Below are 13115 nucleotides of genomic sequence, written 5' to 3' on the forward strand. Positions count from 1 at the left end.
CTCTCTCTCTCGCGTTCTTCTTGATCTTTTTCCCTCCACTGGGTCCGAGGGCCCAACGATCGGAGACCCTCACCCGGCCTCTCTTTCCCACCGAAGCCGTCATAAATGCGCGACTGTATTTAATATTTCGCGAGCCTGTGTGACGCATATCGTTTATTATCAACCGTCGCTCCCGTGAGCCCCGCGAAGACAGCGGGAGCGGGAGGATGAGAAGAGAATGATCCTTTCGAGAGAACGAAGGCGAAACGAAAGAAAGGGAGAAAAAGGAAGAAGAGAATCGCTGTTAGGACGAATTCGTGGTTCCGCGCGAACTGAGAAACCAGACGGATACGACAAAGGAGCGACCGTGAGACTCGCACACGTTCCTTTCTTTTTTTATACCCGCCTGCAGCTGAGAAAACACTGTGTTCGAAAAACTATCGACGTTTTTCATTTTTTCCCCTTCGATTCGCCTCTCGATCGTCGATCGATCGAGCGGATCGCGAACGCCGCCGTCGGGGATTCGCGATGGCGCGTTACCTGCAGACAGTCGTAAAACGGCGCGTCCGCGGAGAACGCGAAGGCGGCTCGAAGATTTTAAACGCGAGGATCGCGAAGAAACGTTAGGGAGAGAAGAGCCTCTCGCGCGTATATATCCGCAAGCGCGAGTATGCGCGGCGTTAGAATTTAACGAGCACTTATATACGCGAATCGTGAGTTACACCCGGAATGCGCGTGTCTCGTGTATGTATAGATACCACGGTCGATCGAGTATACGATATAAAAATGCCAGCGTTATGATTCACCCCGTATCCCATTTGCGATTGTATTCCCGTGAAATCGCCGCCCGGCCGCCGACGTTGCAGCCCGTTCGATGGGCGGTGGGCGAGCTGTCTGTCGCGGGTAATTTCGATAAATAATCGAGCGCGTCTCTCTCGCTCGCGTTTACGCGTTTTGTGCACGAGGTACGAAGTTTCGCGACGAACGATGTTGTGTGTTACTTGCAGCCAACGCGGACTGACGGAAGATATAACTCGCACGGCGAAGTAACATTCCACAGGGGAACAAGATGCTGTTGATCGCGTTGTATTATACGGCCGCGAATGCAGACATCAACTCGGGAAAATTCCTGTTCGCAAATACCTAACTTCGCAAAGTAGTTCGACCGATATCTCTCCGGAATTTGGAATTGGAGTGCGCGCGGTGGTGGACGACGAGAAAAATACGCGCGCCCGGCGTAAACCGGTTGCACGAATATGCCATTGGAATTCGAGTGAAAGTAATGAAACCGAGATAAATGATGCGAAAATAATTGTGGAACGATTCGCAAAAATGCCTCTGTTCTCCGAAAAAAGAGCTGTTAATCAATTTTTTTTTGGTAATTTCCCAGTTGACGTACTGCAATGATTTTACCGGTTGTTAATATCCGATATTGCATTTAAATCTCAATTCATCGAAATTTCTGAGCTTGACGAATTGCCAATTAATTGTCATTCTTAATCCATCTAAGATTGAAGCTCATAAATTACAAAATAATATACTCGTAAATATTAATATTGAATTATGTGAAACTATTATTGAGTAAAATATTAATTTGTTTACTGGTTAATTCAATCAATATTTTCAGAAAATTATCAGAATTTCATAAGCTATTTAAGTTTTTATATCAATAATTTTGCATTTGTTCCAAAGTTCTAAAGATTAACTGGAGTTTAATCGATTTCTTAGGTACAAAGTTTCGCATTTTTAATTCAAAGAAAGGCAATAATAAAAAGAAGACAATTACCTTGACAGTGATATACTTATTTATAAGAAACAACAAAATAAAATTTTATTGCCATTTGAATCGAGGACATGAAAAACATTTCCGCCGGTATCATTAACGTATCTTACAATTAGCACGAGCACTGAAAAGTTTATTAATCTATTATTTGCAAAGTAATAAAAATTAAAAATGTGAAATTTGCGCCACGGTGTTTTGAACTGCGTAAAAACTTGGCACGCGGTAAGTTAAGACAATGTACTACACACTCGTGTAATTTTCTATTTCCTCAATATACATACGCGATGCGCGCGTTTCGCTGTGTCTGTTGTTTAGACGGCAGGATTGCGAGTTGAGATGCCGACAAAGTACGATCCCGGCGGTACAGGAGAAATCGAAGGGCGGATAGGAAAGCCCGGAGGAGGGAAAACATCAGGGCGGAGCTTCAACACGGGAGGAGGAATAAAACGCGCAAACTCGTAACGAGCGCCTCTCTTTCTCCCTCGTTGCGCGTCCTTCTTCCTCTTGTCTTTTCGTCCCCTTCCCTTTCCGTCGTCTGCCCCTTCGGACGAGTCACCCCATCCGGTTTTCCTCTTTTCACTTTTATATGGATTTTTTTAGCCGCGCGCGGCCCTTCTTCCTCTCATTCGTCGAGAGCCTTGTGCAAACTTGCTTGCCCTCCTCATTTCTCCTCTTTTTCTCCTCTCTCTCTCTCTCTCTCTCTCTCTCTCTCTCTCTCTCAATCTCTGTCCTTTTGCCTCTTTATTTTTTTTCTTTCCCTCATGAGTGCTACAATTCAGTGGTTTTAATGGCTCGTCTATTTCTACTCCGTTAAAAATGGTCATCATCAAGGTTCTTACGTTGCTCCGCTTTTCTTGAATTGTTCCTTGTTATTGTGTCGCGCTTCTCTTCAAAATTCGCGAATCAGAAACCTGTTACCTGTTTCCGAGAAATATTTCTTTATAATCGTAAAACCGTGTTTATATTTCAAAGTTGCAAAAACTTTCGAACATCGAGTGTTATTAGCATTATTGGGTCATTATTAGAAATATATTAGATGGAATACTAAATTTCACTAGATGGAAATTTTTAGATATTCTATAGTTTTGTAAAAGAGATAAATCAATCAAATTTGTCAGAGAATATATTGTTAATGTATCTAATAAAATATACATCGTATATTTTATTTACAAATTTTTACTTTATGTATAATATCCATCTCCTTAATTTCTCATTCTCTGTACAATATTATATATATATACATATATTTATATGTATATATGCAACAAATATTTACTATATTGAATGGTTAGAATATGCATAGGATATATATGCATAAGATTGTACTGACAATGAGACGTTCAACGAATAACCCGAGGGCAGTAGCGGAAGCGAGGACGCTTTAATAATGGCGACTTACGGTGTGCAAATCGAAGCTCGCGCGACTTTCCGCGATCGTTTGGCTGCCCGTTCCGTCTTGACTTCCCTCGAACCGGTTGTCACACGTAGGAAGTTTCTTTGTTAACTTTTCTCTTTCCTCTCAATTTATCGGGGCCCCTTCCAGCTCGGCAACGAGTCTCGCTCGTGCCACGCAATGGCGGCCGCGACGGCTACTCGTGTGTATGAAACGGAGACTGCTCGCCTGAGTCACACACGCGGTTTTTACCCCCGGCGCAAGCCTCTTAATCCGCGAATTGATTAACTTTCGATGCACTTGAAAAGAGTCAAAATATACACACGTGCGCGGAATGACGTCTCGTGTGTTTACACTTATCAGACTTGAGTAATAAAACTTACAACTGGAGTAATATTTGAGAGATACGTCTTCTTATTCTTATGTAATTAAAGTTTATAGACTTGTAGAGAACAAAAACAGTTAAGAGAATTACAATTAGAGTATTTCAAAATAAATTATCCAGTGTAGCCTCTTAAAATTTAGAAACCTGAAGGTTATAAAGACGATTTATTAATTTTCACTTAAATCTATTTCTGTACATATGATTAATTGTCATCAAGATTTTTTATTATCTATTTGATTGAAAAAATTATATTACGTATACTGTTTATACAAAATAATTAAATAGATGAATTCTGTATAATATAGATTGAATTTGTAGTTTAAAAATGATTAATTTTCGTCGGACTTTCATTAATAAATGTTAATTAAACGAGTAGTTAATCAGAAAGTAGAAGTGATTTAACATTCGTCAACGCCGCCGCGTTGAAATAAAAAAAAAGTTACGTTTTACGGGCCGTCAGAGATTAATGTTACGTCTACCTTGAGGAAGGTTGCTGAAATCACAGCCGTCAGCTCTTTTCAATCCAATTAACGTGAGAGGATTATTTTGGAAACACCACTATGGCGACATATTAGAGTACCACGATCGTCCTTTGCAGCGAAAAGGATTAACCCATAAACGAGCGTAACGACTCGAGCGCTTTTAAAGAATGCGAAATCGCGTCCTCGATGTCGTTTAATCGCTGGACAATCGCGTGTCCGTACTTCCATCCCCTCTTCGTGGAAGGGATGTCAAAGTTTTTCCGTAGTATAGTATTCGCGTTTCACCGAAATCGTCCCGACGGCGACGACGCTAATCGGCTTTCGCGAGCTTTGAGGTGTTTAACGTCGCCGGCACGATTTTCGCGGAAGTAACACCGATAAACCAGCGAAATCGAATATCGATCGTGCCGTCCAATCACAAGATCGTGTACACGGAAGCTATCGATCTCGGGGCTTTCCGTGTGATCGAAACTTTACCTAAAGATGACGTTGTATGAGAGAGCATGAAAAATTAAGCATGTCTCGAGTGCAGCGACAACTTTGTTGGAAAACAAAAGTGTATACTTAACATGTCTTGTTAATCTTCGTTAATTTTACAAAAAGAGAGTATGTGTTATAAAGTGTCTTAATGAAAGAATATATAATTGTTTTTATTGTATTATTATTTATAATAATATCAACTGAAATATTTCGTCGAAATATAACCACTTCTTTTTCGAGTAAAATAGTTCTAAAACGCGCATGGCTGCAGACAATCTATACTTGCAGCTTTTTCCCAGCTGGGAATTGTGCAGTTCTTACGGACGTTGAGTAAAGGATTTGACTAAGGATTTTCTGCGATCTTTTAACATTCGCACACACAAAGAGAAGAACGAGTACAAGAAACGGTACAACAGGTTTTGAAAGAATTATTTAACTTTTTCATTTAGGCTGTAGATAAACACAAGGATTGAGGATGATCGTAAAGTTTATTGCGAGACGCACATCTTATAATTCTCAGAATTTTAATTGCTAGAATAATGAAAGATCACGTAATAATCCTTAAACAATGTTTTGTGAAATTCAATTCACGTTGATCAAGTTAACGTTTATATTATACATTCGGATACGCACCAATTGCGTGCGCAGATTGCCACGAGGGCGATCGGGGACTGCGTAAAAGTAATATCGCGCGATAAGCACCGAGTGCGTGCCTTGTGAGATCACGCATACCGTTTACATATTTTAGAATAACAACTTAAATCAAATCGCGATTCTTTAGATTTTTCTCATCATGATTTTATTACACTGCAACATTTTAGCGTTAGAACTTGTGCTTACTATATTCTAACTTCGCCCCAACCACGACGTGGGATTAACGTAGAATGAATTATTCGCGTATAGGATGTTGAAGAAACGAATTCTGGATTCTAAATGACCTGTTCACTCACACGAAACTGAATTAAAAAATCAACGTAAATCGAGTAATTAATTGTATCATTTAGAAGCAATTCTCATTTTGATGGTGCAATTCTTTGGTAATCGATAGATAGATATAGTCGAATGCATTAATGTAATGCGCATTGTCAATGCCCTCGTGACACGACTGCAACAGAATTGACAACACAATGAAGCATTGCTCTGCAATATAATCGTTTCTTTTAACGTTTAAATAATTTCATTTATCATCAGCATGCTGACTTTTGAATTTTACTAGTACCGGCTAAAATTATCGCGCTACGATAAATCGAAGCAACAGCATTATAACATTCTCTTTTCGATCTATAATTCATAGAAAAATGAGACAAGCGGGCGCGAAGTTATTCAGCTCGCACCAACCGGAGAGATGCATACCCAATGTACGGCAGAAGTTGCCGGGGGACTCGACTCCGAACGCGGGCGAAGTTCCTTATCGTACGTCGCAACGCTCTCTTGCTTAGCGTAACGCGAGTATCCGCGGAATTATCGCGGGGCTGTCGCTTAGATTACCGACGAGCACAGCGATGCGCAGCTCGACATGTGCGACGGCGACGGCAGCCGCGTACACATCGGGGTAGTAGAACCGCACGCGCGCCATTCGCGCGCGTCGTGCTCGTTGCACACGGGGAGAGTTCACTATCTCTCACTCAATTTAAGCCTCATCCGCCGTAAGCGGATCGGCCAAGCTGGCCTTTTAACGTCGGATAGTCTCGCCTCTCGCGGCTGCGCGGCATAGACGCCTATAACAAACATTATCCGCCATAATGCCCCCGTGTAAACATACCTACCTACGTGGCGCGTCTCTGCCACTCGGGCTCCTTTCCCCGTCTCGCGCGTCTCCCTTTCCCCGTCCGGGATAAAAACGCATCTCCAAGTTTATTTAAGCGTTTAGAGTTAAGTTTCACGCGGCTGAGCCGACTTTTCGGCACGCTTCGCGCCCCCACTCCATCGGCACTACTTCCGGTTTAGGCACGTGAGGCTGACCGTCGATTCCGCGCGCGGCACTTCGACTCCAACTTTTCGCCGCGTTTCACGTGCCGCAACGTGGAGAGACGATTAAACCACTCGACACCGGGCCAACAGTCGTATTTTTATCATCACTTGTGTTAACCGGGATGTTAATGCGTATTGATCAATGCCGATTAACGTTTTTCTCGTTAACGAGCTTCGTATCAATTTGCGCGGATTTCACAATTAACGCGAATGGTTTATGTTCTTGCTATTCATCTTTGTTTTGGTAAGTAGAAGGTGATTTCTTTCACGTTTTTCTTTTTTTTTCCTAATAAGCGTTTTCTTTCTTCTCTCCTCCCCCCCCCTCTCTCTCTGTCTCTCTTCAAGAGGGAAATTCAAATCCGGGCTCTTCATATGATGTTTCCATTTAGGTTTCGAAAAGAATTCGACTAGCCATTTATACGCCGGTTTTCCCCACACGCACCGGTCAGTTTTCTTTTACCCTGTTTCCAAAAAATTTTCCAAGAAAACGGGAACTCGTCTTGTATTGGTATCAGGTAGAGAAAAATGACAGTATATAGAGACAGTGGGAGCTAGGAGAATAATGGAGTCACGGAGCATTCGGTGAGAATAAATCAGTAAGTGTAGGACGGTGCTTGTGTGAGGATCGATGTTGTGATGTGCATCTGGTGATCGATATTAAATGTTATATGATAACAAATATTAATTGTGATTTTGCCAAAGGAAGTGTTGATTTATCAATAACCGTATTCGGTTTTATTCTCTTTAAACGACAACTTATTCGAAATTATTTCGTTAAACACCGCCAAAGTTCTTTACAACGGACTACCTGAGATCATAGCCCTTTATTACCTTTTTTTTTTTGAACTGTTGACTGTATCTCTTTTTCGTAACTCAAAAGAAACTTTTTCACACGTACTTGTACACAGTAGGGAAAAAGAAAATTAATGGCAAGATGTGACGAATCGAACGGTTGTGAAATAAATGAATTGTTCGCTGAAATAATATTGTCAACACTTTTGTCACATTAATATATCACATGTATCATCAAATTCACAAGGTAGGTCAATGTCGCATAGTCATAGAATGCTCGTTTCTTTTTACCAAATGGTGCACTTTGGATAGATGAACATTTGGTTAGGGAGTCTAGTTTAGAGACCCCATTTTTGAGGTTGCTCTTGAGAATTAAAATAATTATAAAAATTACCAAAGCTGTAGTATTGAAATTTTGCACACATATTTATTTGTGTTTCAAGTTCTTCAAATTTTTTAAAGTGATTTGCATCAATATTATAAGAGTTGCATATAACTGCACGTCATGTTACAATAATACTGCGACATGAATCGACGCCGATCCTAGTCATTTGACACAAACGATCTAAATTTTAATTTATACTATCTATAGAAATGTAGTTATCCTGAATAAAAAATTAAATTGATATATGCAATACTTTTTTCTTGCAAATCATTAAGTTGAAAAATTTATTGAAAATTCGAATTTAAAATTTTCAAAGATCACCATCTCTTTAAAAATTATTTTATCTCCTTAATTTTGTTTCGGAATACGATCATATTCCTGTAGATTAAAAAAAGATTTGAATCGTTTGTTTCAGATGACCGGAATTAGGACCGGCGCAATTCGTGTAGACATTTCATAACATGACGTGCGCGGCGGTCTGCAACTCTTACAATATTGTATTTCAAATCTGTACTTATATTTTTTATATTCGATTTCGAAATTCTTATTATTTGAAGACTTGAAACTGAATTACAGTTCCAACGAATGTTATATTGATCATTTTGACTGTTTTGGTTTCTTTTTCTACAATACGTATCTCTAAAAACAAACGGAACAAGTAAATAACGAAAAAATGATCTTAAATTTTTTTTAGTTTATCGCGAGACTCGTGAATGAGTCTTTATAATACATAATTTTTACTTTAACAATTTGCATTCACTGTTTATTTGTCATTCGTAACGTTAACTTACTGTATATTACTGCAACTTTTCTTGTTTCGTTTTAGAAAAATCCTTGTTCAAAAGTGGGCAAAATCTCCAAATTTTTTAAAAGATTATTTTAAAGTATCATTGAATCGCACCGTCGCTTTTAAAATTTTCGCCAACCGAAGATATAACGTTAACTAACATTAAATAACGTCATAATGGAGCTGTACGATATGGATGAGAAACTAAAGGAATTTATATCACGTGTAAGATAGTAGCATGTCTCTATAAAATTATCTTTCCAAAATTTGAAAAAAAAAGACACTAAAAGTTCTCGATTCTTTTCTTTCGCATAGTTTTAAGATACTAAATCAATTAAAAAAAAATTTTTTTTTACTTTAAATTAATGAAAACACAACAAAATTCAATATTTGTGAAAATTACGGAATAAAAGAACAATCGTTCTTAACGCTTATGGAAATAAAAATATAAGTAATAGCATTCGACGATTTAAATTTTTGAAAATTTTCTAATTTCTTATATAAAAAGTGAAAAACTCGATGATTTCCATATTTTGAAAATTAAAATTTTTCTCAGAGTTTAAATAGTTTTATAATTTTTGATAAGTTTTCCAGAGGCTAATCCGTGGAAACTTAGAAAATTTTTCAAAATCTAAATATGTCAAATGCTATTACTTTTATTTTTGTTCCCACAAGCGTTAAAGATGATTGAGTTAGAGTTTCTTTTAATCCATAATTTTCATGACAAATATTGACTCAATTAATTACCTCTTACGAATAATGAAAATCGAATTGCGGAATCACGTGAAATTTTACTAAATGCAAATTCTTTTACAGATCAAGGAAGACTATCACTACGGCCGCGGTAGTGCATTGCCGGAAGAATTCACGTCAAGACTAACGGAGGACAGCACGAGGCGGTCATACGCGAACGCCGCTGTTCATTGGGTGGAGAACAGCTGGTGGCCGAGCGACCGGGACGGAGGGAGTCACGCGATAAGGGAGCGTGATAACAACGGCGCGGTGGCGGGTGAACTGGTTTCTCGCATCGCGGGCTGCCTGAATATGGCGGGTTACCTGAAAGCGGCGGGCGCAACCTGCGCCTCGACCGGAAACCCACATCAATACCACCCACACGGTCACCCGATGGGAGTCGGCACCCATCCGCATCCTCACTCGCATCCGCATCCCGGTGCGCATCCCGGTTTGCCATCGCACTTCGCCCTCACTCCCCACGCTCATACGCACCACGCGCTCGAGCATGGACTGGCAGCCGCATTCCCGCAAGGTAAATCTCGTCATTTTTTTTCAAAACGAGAGTTCAAATTTCGCTACTTAGACACACGAGAGAATCTAATCATAAATCTATATTCGAGAAGACTTCGTTTTTTATCGTAATTATTAAGCGGTAATAATTGTCAACAAAACATTAAACTTTAATTAAAATTCCATACGCGAAGTCAAGTAAATCTGTCAAATAACGATATAATTTGTATTTCTTTACGATGACTTGGAAAGTAAAATATATTGGTATCGGAAATTGAACTCGATGAGATTGCGTAAAAAGTTTGCAGCATGAAATTTTATGCAGACGGTCAAAGGGTTATACCGCATGTAACATTTATAACTGGGATTGATATCGGAATAATCGCATAAAATCATTGATACTTAAATAATGGCTAATTAAAGTTCTCGAAACCGGAGTTAAGAGCGAACAAAGTGAAACGAAACACAAAGTGAAATTTTTAACAAGCTGATCGTAACGATTAATTTAAATATTACGTCCTACTTACGGGCTATCACACTTAACATTGAAAAAAAATATAGAAAATGAAATTGCCTGCACATTCCTGCTCGAGAGAATAACACGGTAGGTTTATTGGCAATGAGACCGAATGTACATATTCGAGATGGTCGTAATAGCAAGGGATTCGCACGGTTCGATATTGATGTGCATGCACGGAAAAGTTTTCACGTAATCGTGAGGTGGCGACAGCGGTACCGTTCTCTACAGTACTCGTGTTTATTAGCCGCATCGTTTAATACGGTTCTGAAAACACTTCTCGCGAAAGAGAGACGTTACATGAATCATGAAATACCGCGAAACCGGAGAGAAGATGAGCGAGATTTCCGATGGTGATCGATCTAGCCGGCTAATCCACTGAAATAAAAGACGAGTGTTTAATCTCTGCGATTCGGCGTTACAACAGTGTGACAGATTTTGCGTTGTATTCACCCAACAAACGCCGTCGGATAATCTCTCCGCGCTTAAGAGAGGACTCTACTGGAAATTGCAACTTTTCCGCTTCCTAACAGAATTATTTAATTTTTCAATCATTTTTATATGATGCGTAAAATGAACTGTAATGTTAACTCTCATGTGTAGGTTTTAAACTATAAACATTTAAAATCAGTTAATAACATAACTTTCGATTAATTCTGAATATCAAATTTTGAACTTCGTCGTGATGCTTTTAATAAACATAGAAATTATAAATTTTCATTTTTTAAATTCTTGAAATGAATTCTACTAATTTCTTTTGAATCTTTTAAATTTTAATGTCTGTTAAATCTTAATATTAATCTTTTATCGATCCTGGTTTGTCATTTATTAGACTGATATTTAATGCATATCTACTGGAAGTATAAATATTTTAAAATAGAGAAAATTTGACGTAGATTGCCCAGTAATTTGATATTCAAAGTACATTCAGCAGCAGGAAAAGCTTTCAAAATCTATTGTGTATACACACACACACAAAATAAATCCCCCTTTTTTTATCTTGTGTCTCCCTTTCCTACACTTTCTATCACGCCCCTAGCATTGCTCACTTTGCAAGCCCTTTTCTTCTCTCTTTGTATTGCGTGCGGATTAAAAACTATCATTATTAGCTCATATATGGATATATTTAATTTATTAGTACGTTAAGTAATTTAGCATTTTAACACCTTGCTAGCCGTCGCTGCAAGAGTATTCCACGTAGACGCCATATTCGCCGTTATTGATTGCCATGCAAATCGATGCATCGACTGAAGCCGTACGAGTGTCGAGCAATCTCGGGGCTTCCTAACTATAGCTGTCCGTTGCGAGTGAAAAATACGCACAAGAGTGCACTTCCCTCGCACGTTTTACGTTTCCAAATGAATATAAAAAAAATTTGCAAATATTATGTAGACAATTGTATACGTCTGTTGAAACACTTGTTTTGTTACGAAAAATACGCAACGTTGTTCTCGTAACGGACAATTGAGATGGTGTGTTTTGTTTGCTTCGGGATTGCGAATATCGGAATATTCTCGCGACATCGAAATTCGAGGGAGTCTCGACAAAAAGAATAGAAGAACAATCGCGCGCGAACCATCCATTATGCCTTTCGTGGTCGGGCGTAGCTCGGAATGTTGCCCCCTGCAGAGAAAACCGACGTTTTCCAAGCACCTGGCGAACGAAAAACTCCGGAGGATCGGCCGCGATGGCGCCAAACAGAAAGAAGCGGTTTCGGAGAGAAGAGAATTCCCTTCGTGTCCGCGATTCCACTCTCGAAGGTCGTGTTGCCGGGTCGGTAATTGACTGCATAAATTTTCCAGTGTGCCACAGAGCGCGCGTAGACGAAAAGAGATCGCGGAAAGAGGGCGGAGATGAGGGTGCGCTACTGAAAGAGCAAGAGAGAAGAGAGAGAAAGAGAGAGAAAGAGCATGAGTAGAATATAGAGTGAGCAAGGTAGAGAGAGAGGAGAGAAAGCGCGACGGAGACAGCGTGCTTTCGCGTCGCTTTCCTTTAGCGGCACGATTCGGCGGAAAGCAGCATCATCTCTCCTCTCTTTCTCCCGTCCGCCTTTCGCCGTTTCGCTCTCTTTCGCCCGCCGCTCGAAAGGGGGGCCCGGCGGCAGCGGCGGGAGACACCGGGGGTGCCGGGGGCAGAGTGTCGAGGAGATGGAGTGGTTGGAAGGAGGGGGGGGGAGAGGGGGTCGGGGGATGCTTCGGCGAAGAAGAGTAGAGAGAACCATGAGAGTAAGCCGCTTATCAGGGTGGCAGCAGGCAGTATAGGTCCAACCGACGCAGATAGGTGGGTTTCCATGGAAACACGGATCTGTCCGTTAGGTCCCTACGTACCTACGTCCAGCGGCTGCCTCTATCCGTTGTAGGCGTGTATCCCGGCGCTACACGAAAAGCCGCCAAACGCGAGAGGGACAACGACGCGAGGAACGCCGCGGAGTTGGGAGGACGACGCCGCGCGGTCTATAGACGGAAATAGAAACAAAGGACGCGGGGAAGGGAGGGGAGCAACAGAGCGCGACGACTCGTGCCATGTCGTCGAAGACTTCGCTTTTATAGTCCGCTTATGAAGTAAACGCCTCGTTTATTAGCCACGAGGCCGCGATTCGCCCCTTTTCCCCTGATCTCACACGGTTTCTCGCGGATAATTTCGCGAGGTTTACATTCTTCTCATTGATATATTTATTTGGAGACGTTGAGGTGTTTAATCTCATTCATATTCCATATCCCCCCCCCCGCCGCGTATGAGGATAATTAGATTGTGATGTGGAACTGTTGGAAGACTTTTTCGTGAATTAATTCACGTGGTACGTTCGTCAACAACGCGTGGACGGGAAAGGGCTATTCCGTGTCGCGCGACACGGCGTTTAATTTCAGTCGCGCGTCGATGTTTATTTTGTTATGCAATCGGAGCAGGCGGAGGTAC

At 40.7% G+C, this 13115-nt stretch overlaps 1 protein-coding gene across 1 annotated transcript in view; it reads left to right on the forward strand.

Moving 5' to 3' along the window:
- LOC105453183 (box A-binding factor-like) overlaps positions 1-13115 on the forward strand; it is a 64332-nt gene that overhangs the window by 29388 nt on the left and 21829 nt on the right. The window contains exon 3 of the mRNA XM_011694924.1: positions 9254-9704. Within this exon, the coding sequence (XP_011693226.1) occupies positions 9254-9704 (451 nt within the window). The remainder of the gene's footprint in view (positions 1-9253; positions 9705-13115) is intronic.

Source organism: Wasmannia auropunctata, unplaced genomic scaffold, assembly GCF_000956235.1.
Source record: "Wasmannia auropunctata unplaced genomic scaffold, wasmannia.A_1.0 LD336002.1, whole genome shotgun sequence".
Taxonomy (NCBI): Eukaryota; Metazoa; Arthropoda; class Insecta; order Hymenoptera; family Formicidae; genus Wasmannia; species Wasmannia auropunctata.